Below are 20,416 nucleotides of genomic sequence, written 5' to 3'. Positions count from 1 at the left end.
CTGGCTGCTCACCTGGATTCAAGGATGAAAGTGCTGGCAAAGGCTGCCTATCAACCTCCTCAAAGTGGTGCCCAGAAGGAGCTGCCCCCTGTCTCCACAGCACAGAAATGGAATGCCTATTTGATAAGTTCTGTAAAAATCAGTATTTCTAACATTATTATGCTTACTTTTAATCTCAGATTTAGATGTGTTCAGAGTCAGCTAAGATGTCTTGTTTTTTAAATTGCTTATTCTCTTAAGGCAAACAGATGATTTCCATGGTTCTTACAAGCAAAACAAAACAAACAAAAAAACGAATACTAACATTTGGGGGGAGCTTTGAATATGCTTTCAGCCTGACCCAAACTTCTTTCTGAAAACTGCTGTCGGGAAAAACTTCAGTAACAAGTCCTTGGGTACATGCTTCCCGGGCTGTTAACTTCTTCCCAAAAACGAGCATCTCTGTTGCCTGAAATGAAAAGCAGGATTGAGACGTTAACTCAGTGAAACAAGGCTCAGCTAACTTCAGAATGAACTGCTTTCAGTAGACATGGGGACATCTCCTTCTGGTCTTTGAGGTCGCCAGTATTTCTCATTAAGGGAGAAACTGATGGCGCCACAGGCAATGGTTTGCCAACTGTGTGCTGAGACCATTAGGCTTTCTAGACAGTTTGTAGAGGTTGCCGCTTCTGTGTGTGTCTGTGATGGGGAGCAAGAGCTGGGAGCCTGGGGCAGCAAGGCTGTGAGGCAGATGTTGATTCTACGACACATGGCAGCAATGAGTTCCTGCTTTACACACTATAAACAATTATAAAACAAAAAGAAAAATCACGGTCATAGGAAATGCCAACCAACATTCAGGAACACCAACTGCCAAAATTCCCTTCCCTGGGGACTTCCCTGGTGGTCCAGTGGGTAAGACTCCGCGCTCCCAATGCAGGGGGCCTGGGTTCGATCCCTGGTTGGGGAACTAGATGCTGCACGCCTCAACTAAGAGTCTGCATGCTGCAACTAAAGATCCCACGTGCTGCAACTGAGACGCGGCGCAGCCAAAATAAATAAAATAAATAAATAAATATATATATATATATTTTTTAAAAATTCCCTTCCCTGGAAATTCACACAGTGGTCTGGCTCTGACAGTTTTCTTTACCTGCCCAGGTACTCCAATGAGCTCCACTTAACTGAAGGAAAGTGAGGGAGACGGATGTTCAGTTTCTAACAATACTGGGGGCACCAAATGGGTATCCTTCCCTATGTTTGCAATTTCTCTTCCAGAAAAGCAAAGACTGTTTCAGAGTCAAATGTTCTAAGCCTTAGGGTTGGGCCTGCCCAAATTTTCAAAGTTCAAATCTGTATAAGAATTCAGGGCACGTGACTGAAGAAAGAGATTTAAAAAGGGAATTCCTTGGTGGCCTCATGGTTAGGATTTCAGGCTCTCACACTGCCGTGGCCGGGGTTCAATCTCAGGTGGGGAACTGAGATCCCGCAAGCCACATGGCATGTCCAGAAACAAAAGAGAGAGATTTTAAAAATATACATTTTTTTCAATGAAAACCTAATAGCAACGAACAGAGGCTCAGTTCCCACTCCCCCCCTTCCAGATCCCGAAGGATGTTTGCTAAGCCTCTCCCTTCCCCCGGCTCTCGGTCTTGTCATGATCCCCTTGGGGTCCTGCCCACCGAGGGTGGGCACCTAGGTTTCCATAACTTCAGGGACAGACCCGAGTGGCCACTGGGCCCCTTGGAGCCTTGCTGCCCTGTGGGACAGTCCGGAGAAAAGGCTGTGGAGGCCGGGAGTGGCGCTGGGAGCGCCAGGCACCCAGCTGGGAGTCGCCCCCAGTTTGGGGACAGAGCGTCTAAACTTCCCTGCAGACCAGATGCTTCCCACAGCCTGGTTCCTCTACGTTTAAAACTCTTGGAGTTGGGGAGCAAATAATTCGCTTCCGTCTGTTGTCTCTATTATCGAGGGAAAGAACAGAGAGTGTGGGGTTACTTTTGGAATGGAGATGACATTACATTTCGTTTTAAGGTTTCCAAAAATTACCTTGCTTGGGCCCATCATCTTCGGAAAAGTGTAAGAGGAGCATCCTTCCGGACTCTGGCCTAGGTGACTGAATGGAGTATGAAATGTTGCCTATTTGAAGAGAGAAAAAAAAGAAAGAAAAGAAATTCATCTTTTCACATGTGATTTCAAAAAAATTACTATTTGTTTCTATCCTCCTTACAATATTTAATTGAAGAACTTTAAAAAAAATTATGGTTATTGTATTATTATACAGGCAGCCCTCCTTTTATTGTGCTTTGCTTTACTGTGCTATGCAGATACTGCATTTTTTTTTTTTTTTACACAAATGGAAGGTTTGGGGCAACCCTAAGTCGAGCAAGTCTGCTGGTGCCATTTTCCCAACAGCGTTATTTTTTAATTAAAGCTGTTTTAAAATGTCTGATTGTTTTCTTAGACATTGCATGTTGCTATTGCATGTTTAACAGACTACAGTGTAATGTAAACATAACATTTATATGTACTGGGAAACCAAAAAAGTCCCGTGACTCACTTTATTGCGATATTTGCTTTATTGCGGTGGTCTGGAACCAAACCCACAGTATCTCCGAGGTCTGCCTGTGCACACGAAATCCACTCTCTTAACCTATGCGGTTCGATGAGTTTTCAACAAATGTATAGTTATGCAGCCACTACCGTGATCAAGATACAGAATATTTCTATCACCACCCCCCAAAGTTTCCTCACGCCCCTTCTGCAGTCAGTCTGTCTCGCACCCTTAAGCAACCACTGATCTGTTTTGTTCCTACAGTTTCACCTTTTCTAGAATGTATATAAATGGAGTCACACATTCTGTAGCCTCTTCTCCTTTTGTGGGCTTCTGTCCTTTGCAGAAGGCTCGTGAGTCACCACGTTGTTACTGCACATATTAGGGTTTGTTCCTTCTTATTTCTGAGCAGTATTCCATTGTAGGGATGTGTCATAATTCATTTATCCATTCACCAGTTGGAGCCATTGTGGTATTTCCAGTATTCTGGATATTATGAATAAGGTTATGATGAAGGTATATTTTCAACTCTCTTGGGTAAATGCCCAGGCATGCAATTGCTGGGCTGTGTGGTTCATCTTTCTGAGACGTTGCCAGACTGTTTTCCGAGGTGCAGCAGGGAGTTCCAACCACTCCGCATTCTCCCTAAACCTGTGATTATCCTTAGTCTTTTCAATTTTACCCACTCTAGTAGGTGTGTCGTGGTGTCTCGGTGTGGTTTTAATTTGCTGTTCCCTAATGACTAATGATGTTGAGCATCTTTTCCTGTGTTTATCAGCCATTTGCATACCTTCTTTGGTGAAGTAGCTTGCAATACTTTGCCCACTATTTTTAAGTTGGATTGGTTGTCTTTTTAAAAAATTAATTAATTAATTAATTTATGGCTGCATTGGGTCTTCGTTGCTGCAGGCGGGCCTTCTCTAGTTGTGGTGAGTGGGGGCTACTCTTCGTTGCGGTGCGTGGGCTTCTCATTGCGGTGGCTTCTCTTGTTGTGGAGCATGGGCTCTAGGCACGCGGGCTTCAGTAGTTGTGGCATGAGGGCTCAGTAGTTGTGGCTCACGGGCTCTAGCGCACAGGCTCAGAAGTCGTGGTGCACGGGCTTAGTTGCTCCTCGGCATGTGGGATCTTCCCGGACCAGGGCTCGAACCCGTGTCCCCTGCATTGGCAGGCAGATTCTTAACCACTGCACCACCAGGGAAGTCCCTACAAGTCCTTTTCTTAATGGTGTCTTTCTCATGTGTTTTTAAGAGCCATTTATACTTTCTTTTCTGTGGGCTATTTATTCCTCTCTGTTGTGTATTTTTATATTAATTTGCTGATCCATCACTTTTTTTTTAATTTAAATTTTTTTGTGTGTGTGTAAATATTTTTTTTCACATACACACTGTATTTTATTTTTACAAGAGATAAATAGACTGACACCAAGCATTGTACATGGATGACCACAACAGAAGCAACAATGATTGCAATTACCAAACATGAAACACACTCATACTATGTCATAATATTGACATTCAGTCCAGTAATCCTCCACTGTAACAGCTCCTTTACTTTGCAGTGAAAATTAATTTGTATATTTTTTGCCTCTGAGTCCTTGTGGGATTTTTTCTTTTTTTAAATTCAAACAGAAAGTCACATCTGATCATCTTCATCTTTTGATCATCTTGATCTTTTGTTAGCACTTTTATGAGCTCATCAGTTTTTCATTAGAGTTCTGAAAATGCTTATTCATTCAGTTCAGCAGTACAGTCAGTTACCAGAAACCTGTACTTGTCAGAGTCTTTTCCATGAATTTCCTGAAGATGAAACCCTTTTATAGGAACATATTTACAAAAGCATCAGAGTACACCCAGAACTGTCTGTAAATGACAAAAGACTTAAAAATGACCACGGTTAAAGATTTGATGAAAGTTCATAATAATGCAGTTGACAAGAAAATTAGTTATTTCTGAGATATACATTTTAAAGTAATAACTAGGATTATGACTTATAACATTATACCAGAACATATAAGGTTTTTAGAAATTTCATGTAATGTCTGAAACATTTATATTACCATATTTCCATACAAATAACCCAATGAAAGTTTAGTATTAGTTGTTTTGTTTGTTTGTTTGTTTATACTGCAGGTTCTTATTAGTCATCAATTTTATACACATCAGTGTATACCATGTCAATCCCAATCGCCCAATTCAGCACACCACCATCCCCACCCCACCTCAGTTTTCCCCCCTTGGTGTCCATATGTCTGTTCTCTACATCTGTGTCTCAACTTCTGCCGTGCAAACCAGCTCATCTGTACCATTTTTCTAGGTTCCACATACATGCATTAATATACGATATTTGTTTTTCTCTTTCTGACTTACTTCACTCTGTATGACAGTCTCTAGATCCATCCACGTCTCAACAAATGACTCAATTTCGTTCCTTTTTATGGCTGAGTAATATTCCATTGTATATATGTACCACAACTTCTTTATCCATTTGTCTGTTGATGGGCATTTAGGTTGCTTCCATGACCTGGCTATTGTAAATAGTGCTGCAATGAACATTCGGGTGCATGTGTCTTTTTGAATTACGGTTTTCTCTGGGTATATGCCCAGTAGTGGGATTGCTGGGTCATATGGTAATTCTATTTTTAGTTTTTTAAGGAACCTCCATACTGTTCTCCATAGTGGCTGTATCAATTTACATTCCCACCAACAGTGCAAGAGGGTTCCCTTTTCTCCACACCCTCTCCAGCATTTGATCCATCACTTTATAGACACATTTTAAAAAATATATTAGAAAGGTTAGCCTCTATTGTGTGAGTTGAAAAATTATTTCCTCAATCTGCCATTTGTCTTGATTTTGCCCCAGAGGCTTTTTGATTGGTTTTAAACATCAGAAACTACTTTAATATTGGTTATTTAGACTACAGAGTCATTTGTAGTTTTTTTCTAGATGTCAGAAATAGTTTTGTGTGTTTCTTGATGAATGAAAAGTTCTTATGAAAGGAAATTAACTTATAATCAACAATTCCGTAAACAGCATATTTAGACTTCATTTCCCATAATCAGGTATGGCGGGTTTTTTTTAATGAATATTGCTAGAAGATATAAACATATAATGTGCAAAGCATACAAATCAAAATAATAAAAGTATAAAGTAAACAGTTATTAATGTCACCTATCTTCTTTTCCCCCCCAAAAGAAAGCGTATAGGAGAAAATGTGCTGAGAAGTCACAGCCTAAGGAACACAACCAGAAAACTGAAAGAAGCCGCCAACCTTGGTAAGAGCCACAAACAGGTAAGTGGAAAGCTGATAATAAGCAGCATTTAATTTACTTATAAACATTATTATAAGCAAACACTGAGCTAATTTTCAGAAATGGAGCAGTAGATGTAGTTAAGGGTTAGATGCTGGCGTCAGGCTGCCCGGTGACCCTGGAGCTTCTTAACTTCTCTGTGCCACGGTTTTCTCATCTGTAAAATGGGATGAGAGCACCTGCCTCGCAGGGCAGTTAACTTGGGCGTTTACTGAACACATATAATGTGCATCAGCAGAGTGCCTCCTAGATACTGAGCACTCAAAGATCTATTACTGTTATGATTTCTGCCTTTTTATTAACTCAAAGAGGAAATGTGCTGTTTGCTGACAGAGAAGCTAATAGGCAGAGGCACTACTTATTGCCCATAATAAAGAATAATTTGGTTATATGGGTTAAATGTTAACCCACATTTAATATGGTATCTATTCATGAAGCCAGGAATGAGAAACCCTGTAAAATGAATTCCTCTCCACAGCTTCTTTCTTCTGTGTCTTTCCCTGATTTTAAATTGAACCTTGGTTTAATTCAGTTGGGTGAACTCTTAGCAGTGGTCACTATTTGTCAAATATTTTACTTTGGGCCCAATCTTTTAGCATATATAACATATACGCATTTCCCTCTGATTTCAATTTTAATTCAAATTGTATCATAAGATGGGAGTCCTAGAAATCTTTAAAAAGATGATGTACATGACAATCATTTGGAATCCAGTGGGAGAATCAGGACAAGATTCAAATATGATGACATCTGGCCTCCAAGTACTGAAGAATGAGACCCCCAAGTTCAGGTCAAGAACTCCTGATCCCACCCTGCTCAAAGCAGGTCAATTAATTGGTCATTTAACCCACAGAATGTGACCGAAGACTGTTAATTTCCGCCTTTGAGCAGAAACTTCCACCTACAAAGGTTAGGTAGCCTAGTGTCTAGACTTGCATTTGCTATTTTTATGGGAAAATTATTAGTAAAAATTAGATCTGACAATACGCCCAATCTCATTGAAAGGAATCCAGTAAAAGATAAGCCAAAGAGTTAAGGACCCTAATATACGGTCCTATTAGTGGAGAAAATACCTCTAAACAAAACCAGGAATCTCTTCAGTGGTAAAAACCAAATGTTCCCTGCAAGGCTGTATGTACACTAGCAAATTTTACTGCCACAAAAGCAAAAGTCACTCTAAGAATCTGATAACCCTAAGAGGTGGTTATTAGTTCTATAGTAAAAGTTCTAAGATAAATGTTCATCACATTTTTGTTTACAAGGACAAAAATTGGAAATATTCTAGGGTTCCAGTGTCAGGGACTGGTTAAATTAGATAAGCTAAATAACCCAAATGTTAGCACTGCTTATCTGAGTGGTGAGATAAGGAGTGACTTTTAAATTAACTCTTTTCTTTGTACTTTTCCATATTTTTCAAAATTTTATTTTCTACTATGACATATATTATGACTGTAGTAGGAAGAAAAATTAAAATCTATATAATTCAATGGTGAACATGACTTCTCTGAGCTTTGGTTTTCTTATCTGCAAAGGAGGGAGTGAAAGAATAACGCCTGAAAGTTCTTCCTTATTCTAGATTTAGAAATTCCAGGATTCATTTACTTGGAAAAAATGATCAAATAACTCACTTGCATAACCTCCAAAGCAGCTATTTTTTGCTCCCTGCTAACAAGCTTTGAAGGTTCCTGACTATTTTAGAGTAGAAATGAACAAGTGTTGTGTAATAGGATTAGAGCACAGAGCCAAAAGAGCTGGGGCAATGTTCACAACAATATTCGTGTCTAGGAAAATTCAAGTTAATAGTAAAGGAAAAATAAAACGTTGTCATATTAGACTAATTCTTTGGGAAAAATTTAAATTTGGTCCATTCTACCACAAACCATATGTAATCTGTTTACTACTAGCAACAATAAAGGAGAATTCAGAGGATCTCCTTTTTACTTGTGTAACTTCATACATTTCTGGGAGCTGACTTACCCTGTCGGTCGCATACACGATATCAAATAGCCCGAGAAGGGTGACGGAGATTCCTACAGCTGGTCCGTTTACCACTGCAACCAAAGGCTTCGGAAAATCTATAAAACAGTCGACAAAATCCCTACAGACATGGAAATATAAAAGCATGTTTAAATATGCCAAAGTAGCATCACTGAAGTATGCAGGCGAGACAGGGTGAGTCTGGAACATGCTTTTCTGGCCAGGCTGGTGAGTTTCCCATCGCCCAGCAGTGCCTCTCTGCCCTCCCACCTCCCCTGCCTCTCGCACCAGGTTCCTCCCATCTGAATGCAATTTGAGGGAAACTCGCGGAGTCCCACAGGTCAGCCTTGGTTCAAATCTTGTGTTCTGGGCATTCGGTCAGGGACGTAAGCCAGCTGTAGACTCAGAGGCTAGGGTGGCCGCCAGCTCGTGCTGCGGTATCACAGCTCAGTGGGCACCAGAGACGCAGTGGGGACTAATGAGGTGGGAGGAGATGCCTTCGTGCCCTCTGTGTTTTCCGAGACCATTTCAAGTCTCCTATGAGCAGCGATCATGGCAGTCACGCCTTCCTCTGGCCAGAGGAGAAGTTGCTAAATTCCTCTGCCTCAATATGGGAGAATTTAATTTGTAGCGGTAGTTGACTTGTATGCTTTCCAATCAAATGTGGTGTAGGGAGGCCAGGAGAACGGGTAACAGAAGTTACAGTGATGGAGCAAATGCCCTCTACTGATAGAAGTTTGGAGAAATATGCTTGCCTAAAGTCACAGCAGATTACACGGAACCTAAGAAGTATTTCTTTTACTTTTGAGCAGCTGAAGACCACATTGATAAGGATAAGCCCCCCGGGACGAGACAGATAGGCTCTCACCTCAGTAAAACAGCCCCGCTTCTGGCTCTCTCCTCCACTTCACCAGGGGGAATATCCGTGAAGTTGGTCAGATCATTCCCACTACAATAATAGTCCCCATTGCCTGTAAACAAAATCCATGGATCCACCACTCATTCGCTCTACAGTAGTTACTGGGCATCTTGTATGTGCCAAGCTCTGGAAATACACTGGTGGACCAGCTGGGGTCCTGCCCTAATTGACACACTAGGGAGTCAGCTGGACCTTGATTTAAAGACACATGAATAACTGTAGGCAATGCAGCTATGATGATGCAAAGGGACACGAGGACAGGAGAGCAGGCAACAGGGCTCTGCTCTCACCTGGGGGTTCAGGGAGGGACTTTGCTAAGGCGGGAATGACTGGACTGAGACCTGAAGGACACAGGCAGGGGTAGATGGAAAGAGGGTGGGGGGAATATTCTGCAGCGGTGACAGCATGTGCAAAGGCTCTGGGGCGGGGGAGACCCGGCGTAGTATGGGCTGAGAGAAATAGATGCCTTTAATTTTCTTTTTTCAGTCCAGACAGACAAATTAGAAAACAGAATTTAGGAAAGCTAACATGAATTAGAGAGGCAAGTCTAATTGATATAATTGTAACTCTATACCTTAAAAATCAAGAATGAACCTTTATTTTTTAAAAATTTCTCTTTTATTTAAAACATTTTTTCATTACTATTATTTTTTTGGCTGCACCATGTGGCATGCGGGATCTTAGTTCCCCGACCAGGGATCGAACCGGTGCCCCCTGCACTGGGGACACGGAATCTTAGCCACTGGACCACCAGGGAAGTCCCTGAACTTACTTTTTAAGTGTTCCTGGATGATATAAAATATTGGCCATTTTTTTGATTCTTAATCTTCAAGGCAGAGATTTCAATATATAGCTAATATACATGAAATTTTAATAGATTCTAAAAAAAGTAAAATTAGTAAAACCAATCATTTCTGATTATAATACAATAAACTAGGAATTGATAACAGAAATGGAAAACCAAAAAAAAAAAAATCCTTTCTGGAAATTAAAGGACCTATTATTACAACGTTTAGATCAAAAAGGAACTAGAAAACGAAAGTGAAGGATATATAGAAAATCACTACAGGAAAAGCACTATTTATCAGACCTTAATCTTTCAGTTTTCTCACCTGTAAAATACGAGTAATAATAGGGCCTAACCTCACAGGGTTATTGCAAGAAAGCTTAGAAAAGTTAAGAATCAAAAAGCTATAAATGAATTAGAATGCTCAGACCAGTGCTCAGCAGACAGGAAGTATGATATAAACGTCAGCCGTTATTACCGTTATTACGAAACCCAGCAACTTCACTTCTAAGAACATAGCCTTTGGATATTTTTGCACATTCGCTGCAAGACATATGTCCAAGGATACTCCTTGCAGCATGATTTTAATAGCAAAAGACTAAGTACAGTCTACCTGTTCATCAATAGAGGAATGATGAAATAAATTATGGAATCCCAAAACTTTCATACTTTGTAGTCCTGCAGAGAAAAACTTATATGTATATGTGCTGACAGAGAACAATTTTTCGGGATATGCTGTTAGGAGAAGGTGGGTATAGTATGTATGTATTATATGCTTCCTTTTCTGTTTACAAGAGGCGGGGTACACACACGTACACACATACGCAGTTTCTGGAAGGCTCAAGAAAAGCTGAGTTTTTCTAGGAAGCAGGACTGGGGTTCCAAGGCAAGTGAGATTTAGTTTTGTTATATGCCATTTCATAGTCTTTGGATTTTTTAAAAAACCATGTGCCTGTATTATACTTTTAGTTAAAAAAATTTTTATGTATATGTATAGCTGATTGACTTCGTTATAAAGCAGAAACTAACACACCATTGTAAAGCAATTATACTCCATAAAGATGTTAAAAAAATTTTTTTTAAATTAAAAAACCAGAAAACATTCTTCTCCTGTATCAAGCCAACACCACCTCTAGACTGTTTTTGTTGTCTCCATTCTCTTAGGTGTATTTGTGAAATACAAGGGCCATGTTCAACTCTTCCCTTTCCTTCACCCCCTCTCATCAGCTGTTAGGTATCTCTCTTTCTCCCCATCTCTCTTTTTCACTAAAAGCTCTCTGATCTCTATATATTATATATTTTACAAATTTTAATGAAAATTAAAAGAAAATAAAATCACTCTGGGAATTCCCTGGTGGTCCAGTGGTTAGGACTCCGCACTTTCACTGCCAAGGGTGCAGGTTCAATCCCTGGTTGGGGAACTAAGATCCCGCAAGTTGCGTGGCGTGGCCAAAAGAGAAAATAAATAAAATAAAATCAAATCAGTCCTGCTTCCACTGCGTCAACACACGGTAACAGCTCCCGTCTCCCAAGCACCTGCTGTGAGCCCTGCCCTGCACTGTCTCGTGTCACCGCCTCGACCATTCCGTGGGGTTAGGAAGACACTGTCTTCTCCATTCAGGAAGCAGAGGTCGCCCACAGGTAGTAAGGAATGAAGCCAGGATTTAAACGCCAGTTGATCTGAGTCCTGACCCTCAGCTTGCACCACCACACGCAGGGCCCCTTCCAAGTTCAATGACTTCCACTCTCCGAGTTCTCGTCAGCCCAGGCCCCGGAGCAGCCATCGTATTTTCCACTTACTACCACAGTGCTGATATAATTGCTAATGTTTTTTATTATATCTTAAACATTTGCTACACTGTTAGTCTCTAGAGTTGTAAGTTTTAATACTTGTACAGTATATAGTCTACTGGATGTTCTATAATGTGCTTTATTATTCTGTCATGCAGCATATTTACAATGTTTTAACATTTTCACAATTATAAGTAATGCTGCAAAGATTATCTTTCTTGCATAAGACCTTTCCTTTTTCTTTTTTTTTTAAACATCTTTATTGGAGTATAATTGCTTTACAATGGAAACCTTTCCTTTTTCTTGGATAATTTCCCTAAAATAAATTTCCATAAGTGGGGTTCCTGTATCAAAGTATATGAACATTTTACATACTGTCAAATGCCCTTTCTTTAGCTACTTACACTTTTTATAGCCATTTATGCTGCTGTCAGCAAGGGATTAGAGGCATTTATTCTACCATAACCTTGTCAAAATTGGGTATAACATGAAATTTTGCTAATTCAGATAAGTATAAAGTGGTATCTCATCATTTTGATTTGTGTTTGTGCTTATTAATCTGGTTGCATTTTCCTTGTTTCTTTAATGCCCGGACTTTCTCATATAAATTATCTGTTCATTTTACTCACCCGTTTATCTAATAGGTCTTAGTACTTTTCTTACCAATTTGTATCTGCTTTTTATGTGATAAAGATATCAATCCTGTGTCTATCATATTTTTTATGTATTTAAGAATTAGAGTATCTTAGCACTAGGAAAGATATTAGAGCTTATTTACTCAATTTCCTACCTAGATGAAAATCCCCCCAGATAGAAATTTAACCAAGAAATCTAAGAAAATGTCTCACCTGTTAAAACAGTTATGGCTGAATCATCCTTGCTTGCAGCCTCAAGTGCAAGCATGATGTCGTGATACATCTGTGTGAAAGGGGGAAGATGAGGAAAAGAAAAAAACTCTGAAAATGATAACCATCACCCAGGGGCTTCACTAAACATCAGTCTGCAAGCCCACCCTCTGCAAAGTGCCAAACACTTATGTTGGCTGTATTTATAGAACCAAAAAGGCAGCCCGAAAGACTGAAATCGGACTTTCATTCCTTTTATGATTACGTGGTGTGTATTCCGTACCAAGTGCTATATGCTGGGGAATATGTCCACGTTTTTCCCCCAAAATGAACAAGTAAGACACAGTCCTTGAGCTTTTGGAATGAACAGATGGGGATAGCTCTAAAATGGGTGGAAAGTACAAAGCAGCAGAAAGCTCAGAGGAGCTGCCGGTACTTTCCTAGGGTGGGTGGGATGGGGCGGGGAGCAGAGGAAGATTCCCAGGAAGCAGTTTTTCATTTGGGATGTCAAGAGAGAGCATGAGTGTGGCAGGCAGTCTGGGAGCGTTATGGAGGGTGAAAGGCTGGACTCGGTCAAGAACAGTGGGCCCAATATTTCAAATCAGCAACGTCTCTGAAAATCTTGGACATGTAGCTGTCATAGCTTTCAAGGCATTTAAAACAGGTGCAGTTTCTACCTTAGATGAGGGAGGGAATGGTGAAGAGGGCTGACATTTACAGATACACATCCCTTACTGAAAAAAATAAACGCATGGACTTTACATAACGTATGAGTGGAGGTGAAATCACTTCTACTGAGGGAGGGAACGAGGAAGTAGTTCCATTATGACCACAGGGATGATGGTGCAGCATGACGGGGTAAGTGGGAAGAGCCAGGCTTAAGAGACGGATCGATCACGGTCTCAACTTAGATCTTCCTGGTTATTAGTCATGTGAATTGGAGCAAATAAGTACTTAACCTAATTATTTTATTGTTAGGTAGCAATAATGGTAGGCTCCTGGTGGGAATTAAACCTGTGTGTGGAAAGTACTGACACACACGCGCCACTCTGTAAAGAGTAGTTATTACTATTGCTACCATGAATATATAAAAATGAGTCAGGAGAAAAGGAAAAAGTTTTGAGACTCGAATGCTTTGTTAACTGCATAGTGCATATCCAACTTCATGGAATCCTTATTTAAGACTATTTTAAGGTAGTGTGCTTTTTCTACTACAATAGAGGTGATACATCCAGTGAAAAGGGGTTACAGCCCTTTTGAATTTTACTCCCAGTTCAGCACCAAGTATCCAATTTATTCTCTACTTTTTTTGTCAAGGGGAAAGGGCTGAAGTGGCTATTTTTTCCTTAAACTTCGATTTATTTTTTTTTAAATGAGCTATAACTGACATATGTTTGTTTCGGGTGTATAACATAATGATTTAATATTTGTATACATTGTAAAATGACTGCAATAAGCCAACGTCCATCACCACACATTGTTACAATGTTTTTTCTTTGTGATAAGAAATTTTAAGATTTATTGTCTTAGCAACTTTCAGGCATGGAAAACAGTATTATCGTCACTGTGCTGTACAGTATATCCCTGTGACATATTTATTTTATAACTGGAAGTTTGTACATTTTGACCCCCTTCACCCCACACCTCTGACAACCACCAATCTGCTGTTCTCTGTATTTATAAGTGAGATCATACGGTATTTGCCTTTCTCTAAGCTATTTCGCTTAGCATAATGCCCTCAAGGGCCATCCACATTGTCACAAATGGCAAGGTTTCACTATTTTTTATGGCTGAACAGTATTCCACTGTGTATACGTACCACGTTTTCTTTGTCCATCATCCATCGATGGACACTTAGGTTGCGGAAGTGGTTATTTTTATTATCGTTCTAGTTCAATGACCAATTCAAAGACTAACAGTGCCCTTGTGAAGCAGCTCATTTCAAGCAGAGCTGGGTTATGATCTGTTTAAGTTCTTCTCTCCTTTTTTCCTCTACTTGTACAAAATAAAGCTCCATGCAAGTAGATTAGTACTCACTCTCTAGTCTAAGTGACATGAAGATACGTCCAGGGAGCGTCTATGCCAACCTTAGAGAAGCCCTCTGCATCTTCTCTTACAGTGATGTGTGTTTCATTTATATTCACATCATTTATCTGTGTTTCCATCATTAGAAAAGTTGCAGTGCCTTCTGGGCATGTAGAACCTACCTGAAGCTCACAAATTCTAAATAATGAATGTCCCACTCTGCTGTATGAAGTAGCCACAATTATTAATCTTCTGCACAAATCAAACAAGAGCTCTCACAGAAACAGGAAGGATGCTGACACACTATAGTTTTTGAGTGAAACAGACAGAGGAAGAAAAGAAAAGCAGGACGGACTCTTAGGGCAGGTCGTGTTACCTGAGGGGTGAGTGCATTTTTTTTGTCGGGCCGGTTCAATGTGATGGTTGTGATGCCGTCTTGGGAGGTCACCACCAGGGCGTCACTTCCTGGTTGCTTCCTGTCTGCTGCAGGTGTCACCTGGCCGGAGGACTCCGATGAAGCACTCAAACTGGACACCAAGTCCACGTAGTTCTGCCTGGCGGTTTCCTGAAGACAGATGACAATTTCAGCCCATGGTCAATGAACAAGCATTCTGAGAAACTTCCTGTGCTAATAAGGACACCTGGCAATGAAGAAAGAATAGAGGTTCTGGTTCGGTAGAGGGATCTCAAGATCCAGAAGGCTCATCTGTAATGGCTTAATAATGAGAAGCAACCCCTTCCCTTAGGAGCACAGCAAATGGAATAAAAGCAGAACGACAAGTAACTGTACCTTGGGCAGACTGCCAAGAGCGCGCCAAGCATCCCACTTGGCCTTATTGATAAAGTCAAGCACACCTGGTTTGGGCACATTACAAGGTCCTTCAGTGGCCTGTGAAAAGGAGAGGGCAATTACTGGTCAAACGCTCATGCAAACTGGAGCCTTAAATAGCTAAGACCCATAAGATGCACGCTAATGTGAATGCACCTTCCCCTCCCAAGGTACATAAATTGATTTGAATTTTCTTCTCCCTTTGCTGCTGTTGCTAAAAATGCACAAGCAAGAGAAAAAAGACTGGAGGGACAAAATATGCTATTGGCTATCAGTCCCTAAAATAAGTTATAACTGCCTGTGCATGAAAATAATGCAAGATTAGGGTTTTGGGAAAGTACTGAATACTTTTTAAAAAATCGTCATCATTCATTAGTTTTATAGCGATGGTCACATTCTTCATACATGATCAAAATCTTCAAGCAAACAATCTTCAAAGGTAACTCGCCCACAAACATTTAGAACACAGAATGTATTCTGAAAGCCCATTCAAAAGAACCACCCTCCCCAACCCAGTTCCGTGGCAGATATCTGATAACTGAGCAACACAGCTGCAGCTGGGTAGGAGGGGGTAGGGGGGGTCATCAGAGCCGCTGGCCCTTAGGACACTTAACTGAAGGACACGCGAGCAGAAAGCAAAAAGCAACTAAAGTTTACTTGTTTGAGGGTAGGCGCAGTGAGTGTTTTGAGATGAAAAAAGTATGCACTCAGTTATCTTCAGAGATGGCAATTTAAAACTCCATTTAATAACCATGTTTTTCAACTTCGTAATATAACTAGCTAAAAGAGGAAAGAAGAAAGAGGCTTTGAAAAACAAAGGCAGCAAAGGAGGCTAAGACTCTCCAAAGAAAAAGAGATAAGACTCACCTTGCAAGAGTTAGCCATCTGAGAAATCAGAGGCAACGCAGGCCGTAAGACTGCCCCCCTCCACTTCTGACACCAAGTGCAAGATTGGGGGGCTCCCGAAACCACCCTCGGGTTCAATAATCCTCTAGAATGACTCACAGAATGCACCGAAAGCTGTTGTACTCTTGGTTACCAGTTATTAGGGGGAAAGGATACGGATTCAGATCAGCAAGGGAGGATGCAGAGGGTGGAATCTGGGGGAGGCGCGTGTGTGACACCCCAGCCCCCCGCCAACCGGCCACTGCGGAGTCAGGAGAGCGCACTCTTCCAGTGCCAGACTGACGCGTGACCACACACAGAGCACTGCCCACGAGGGAAGCTCATTCAAGCCTCGGTGTTCAGAGTTTTCACTGGGGCTCCACCACCTCGGCATGGTTAAAGTGTAAGGCATGGTTAAAGTGTAATCGCAGTCCCTACTCTAAATGCCACTGTTAGACTCTCCAGGCAAACAAAGACACGTCTATCACTCTTGGCATTTCAAGGGCTTAGAAATTACCTCCCAGAAGCCAAGGGCAAAGGTCAGACCTCTTTGGGGGCAAAGTTAAATTCTTTACTATACACACCAGTATGAAAGTAAGAGAGGCTCATATGCGTCACAGGAAGAGAAAAATAGACAACACACAGGAACCCAAGGGGCTGACTTCCCAGGACATTTTTCAGACACTGTAACTTAAAAACTTGAGTTTTAAAATTTTATAATAAAAAATTTCAAACATATACAAAAGTAGGATACTGTAATGAACTCCCGATATTCGTCACCCAAATTCAGTAACTCTCATTTTTGCCATACTTGCTTCATCCATCCTTTTCTTTCCTTTTTTGCTTCGTTATTTTAGAGAATGCCAAACACCATACTATTTTACCCCTAGGTACTTAGTATGCACTCCGAAAAAAAAAAAAATCAACATTTTCTTATATAACCATGATGCCATTAAGAATAATTCCTAGGTATCACCTAATACTCAGTTCCTAATCAAATTTCCCCAATTGTCTCAAGACCACTTTTTCAGCTGATTTATTTTAATTAGTGGCCAAATAAGATCTGCACATTTGGTTGTTGTATCTTTTAAGTCTTTTTTACTCTGGAGTGATCCTGAGGAGTTACTTTTTGCCTTGATAATATTTTGAAGTCTAATATAATAAACTCTCATGTATACACTCTTGGTAGGAAAGGCAGCAACACAAACCCTAAAAGCCTTAAGGCTGCATTTTAGTACAACACGCAGCATGTCTGTCTGAGGTCCCAACTGCTCAAAATGTCTTTATATCGCACCTTAGGCATTTACCTGCTTATACAGTGCATAGAGTTTCAGCTTCACTTCATTTCCTGGATCCTTCTTCAAGAGTTTCACCTGATTCATGGCGTTTTCAAAGTCCTTCTGGCTGGCTCTCATTGCTGGGCCACACACATGCAGCTGAAGTGCTGGGAAACGAGTGACCTGAAGAGGACTGCAAACAGGCAGGCTGACTGTAATCGTTCCCAGCCCTTACACGCCAGAATGCTACGTCTCTCCAGAAATATTTTCCCTATACTTCCCCAGCCACCTGGCTGTGAATGGTTAGTGGTTTCCAAAACTGTCCCGAGATAAGAAATCAGTACAGAAGCTAACGGCAGTAATGTAGCCTTCAAATTAAACAGAGAAAAAGCAGCCAGAAGCCGAGGAGCCGTGGAATTTTGCCACAGGCAGGAAGCCAGTGAGAGGCCTGTGAGACGGAGGACAGCAGGAGTCCTGTGTGGGGTGTGAAGATCACAAAGCCACTTGTGCACAACTGAAGTGAAAGCAAAGACCCAATACAGCTGTTTTTAGAAGTGAAGTGGTTTTGATATAAGAATGATGTGAGCTGTGTCAGGCTGACATCTCATCTTTCTGGTTGGTAACCACTCGGAGCTCAGCGTCTGAGGGGTCCTGCAGGGGATGTATTGATAAGAGCAGATGAGGCGACTATGGGGAGGGGACATTCAGACTATAAATACCCAGAGTTTGTGAGGACCGTCCAAGAGTTTCAGTCTGGGCAAAGCTCCCCTCTGCTGATCCAAATAGCTCTCCAAGACCTTGGGGCACTAGCTCCTGCCATGGTAAAGGGGACTCTTTTATCAGCAGTGGTGAAAGCCATGTAGCGGCCACCGAAGAATCAGCCTGCCTGGCCACACCAGCAAACTGCTCCAGCATCAAGGGACTTTTATTTTGGGGCTGGCAGCTGGACATCAGCTCTTGGATGGCAAAGTCAAAACTCTTCAGTGGCTTATGAAGAGGCATTATCCTGTATGCTACTGGCTTGTGAAATTATTATTATTCCCGCAGTGAACCTGTGTTAAAGAAAACAGTGGCAAAGACAATCTCAGTCTCTGAGTTTAATATGCCTGCCCCACCCCCAAACAAAATAAAGATACTGGGACCAAGGGGGTAAAGTACAAAGAATTCAGTCATTTGGGTCCCAAGGTCCAGAAAGAGTCTCTGCAGTTGAAACTGAGTCCCCCTGAAACCGAGTTTCCTTATCGAGTCTGTGAGTCATCCCTCTATCCAAAACTTTATTCCCTTTCTTGTCCCCTCTGACCTCAATCCTGGGCTAACTGAGCACTAATCAACCAGAGTCAGATGACTAAAATTGCTGCTGTCGATACATCGTTTTTGTACTAAAACTGCTATTATAGACATCCTTGTTAAGGTGCAGACTCAGGTTGTTTCTCCAGAGCAGGATGAGCTCACAGACCCCTGTGCCACGGACCACCTGGCCAGAGAGTTGTAAACCAGAGACATCCAATGATTAATAAATGTCACAAGAGGATAATTAACTTCAGCTTCTTTGTTCTTCCCCTCAAAAAAAAAAAAGCCTGTAACACAAAGATCAATTCGGAGCGGACCTGAGGCTTGTCCTCTCACTACCATGTTTAGTGGCCTGCAATAAATCCTTACTTTGCTGCAAACTCCTGCTGTCAGAATTTGGTTTTCTGCCCCTCAGGCACAAAAGCCCTTTGCTCAGTCACATAGTCACCGATCAACAAAGTATAAACTTTTATCAGGTCAATTCCTGACTCTCTGCTCAGCAAACGTGTGTCCCAGCACACACACACAGGTGAAAGGAGGGGAAAATGAAGATGAAAGAAATATTCAGAGGAGAGATGAGCAGTTGCTGGCATTCCAGACAGACAGCACTTCTTTCTTAGGGAGGTGGAGGACCTACCTGGGGGGAAATCTACCTGCCTTGGATGCTAGGCTTGAAGCCTGCGGAGCAGACGTACTCAGCCCTCACCCAGAGATGTCTAACGAGCCAGGCGCAGAGCAGAGACAGCAAGTGCTACCAGGTAAGTAACTTTTGAAGCACACACAGTAAGCAGAGGGGAGGGGAAAGCATCAATGCACAACAGTGAGGTCACAAACAAACAACGGATGTTCACAGTGATGACCCTGAGAAATAACGTTAAGGGCATCAAAGATGATTAAAATAATACAGTTACAAATAAAGCCCAAACCTAACAAATGTATCACCTCCTCTGCAATAATGTAACTTTCAAAGAGTTAAGTTCAAACCTTGAATTAGCCTCATTCAGTAAAATTAGCCTTCTATGAGTTTTACATGAATTGAATCCGTTTTTTTTTTTTTCCAAAAAGGGAAAAACTATGCATCTTACATGAATTTGGCACCTGGCAAGTTACAAGCAGAAAATGAAAGGAAAACTTAAAATGTACATAAAGGGCGAAATGTGCAAGTTCTCACAAAACATGGCGCAAACTTATTTTTTTAAAAAAAATTACAAAACCCGACCGCTTAACATATAAAATCGGGAAAATCATAACTCCACCCCCGAAGGCAACCAGCACGTTCCAGGGTTTTCCCCTTGCCGCTGCACAGCCCGGTTCTGGTTTCCACGTGGCCCGGCTGTGCATCCCGCCACCATCACTAGGCAGGACGTTCTCCACGAAGCAGACGGGTCACCCCAACCTGACCGCGGGGCGCGCTCCCACGGCGGGCACGAGCCCGCAGGGCCGCTCACGCGACCCCCCAACTCAGCAAAGCATCTCCGAGCCCGGCGGCGGGGGCGGGCGGGGACGCGCGCGGGGAGACCCGGCTCGGCCGTCCTGACCCTCCGGCCCAGAGGAGGGCGAGCGGGAGAGGGACACCTGACGTCACGCTCTGCTGGAAGCCCGCAAACCCTGCTGCTACCGAGACGCGATGACAGACAGCGCGCCCCCCGCAAGCACGGCGGCGTCCGAGGGCGACCTTGGGCCCGGGCTCGGCACTTACCTGCGCAGAGCGCCCGAGCACCACCGCCTCGCCAGCCTTCCGGCCACTCCGGCCATGGCTGCCCCGGGGCGTGGGCGGGGCTGCGGGCGGGGGGGTGGGGGTGGGGACTGACTCCCGGACGGGGCCGGGACACCATAGGTCTGAGAGGGGCCGGGGCGGGGCAGGGCCTGAACGCGATAGGTTGGAACGGGGCGGGGGCGGGGCATGAGCCCGTGGGGCGGTCCGGGGCGGGGCCTGAAGGCGACCGGTTGCCG

The 20,416-nt window shown here is 42.3% G+C and overlaps 1 protein-coding gene across 1 annotated transcript in view; it reads right to left on the bottom strand.

Moving 5' to 3' along the window:
- Positions 1 to 20,275, bottom strand: part of ECI2 (enoyl-CoA delta isomerase 2) — a 21,429-nt gene extending 1,154 nt beyond the window's left edge. Inside the window, exons 1-9 of the mRNA XM_082344593.1 lie at positions 20,163 to 20,275; positions 17,204 to 17,366; positions 14,973 to 15,071; positions 14,559 to 14,747; positions 12,161 to 12,230; positions 8,684 to 8,786; positions 7,816 to 7,936; positions 2,026 to 2,115; positions 305 to 448 (exon numbers count right to left, since the gene is read on the bottom strand). Of these exons, the coding sequence (XP_082200719.1) occupies positions 305 to 448; positions 2,026 to 2,115; positions 7,816 to 7,936; positions 8,684 to 8,786; positions 12,161 to 12,230; positions 14,559 to 14,747; positions 14,973 to 15,071; positions 17,204 to 17,366; positions 20,163 to 20,218 (1,035 nt within the window). The 5' untranslated portion in view covers positions 20,219 to 20,275. The remainder of the gene's footprint in view (positions 1 to 304; positions 449 to 2,025; positions 2,116 to 7,815; positions 7,937 to 8,683; positions 8,787 to 12,160; positions 12,231 to 14,558; positions 14,748 to 14,972; positions 15,072 to 17,203; positions 17,367 to 20,162) is intronic.
- Between the last annotated feature and the right edge of the window lie 141 nt (positions 20,276 to 20,416).

The sequence above is a fragment of the Balaenoptera borealis genome (assembly GCF_965194805.1).
Source record: "Balaenoptera borealis genome assembly, chromosome: 12".
Classification (NCBI taxonomy): Eukaryota; Metazoa; Chordata; class Mammalia; order Artiodactyla; family Balaenopteridae; genus Balaenoptera; species Balaenoptera borealis.
This window is presented reverse-complemented; position numbering and strand designations above follow the sequence as displayed.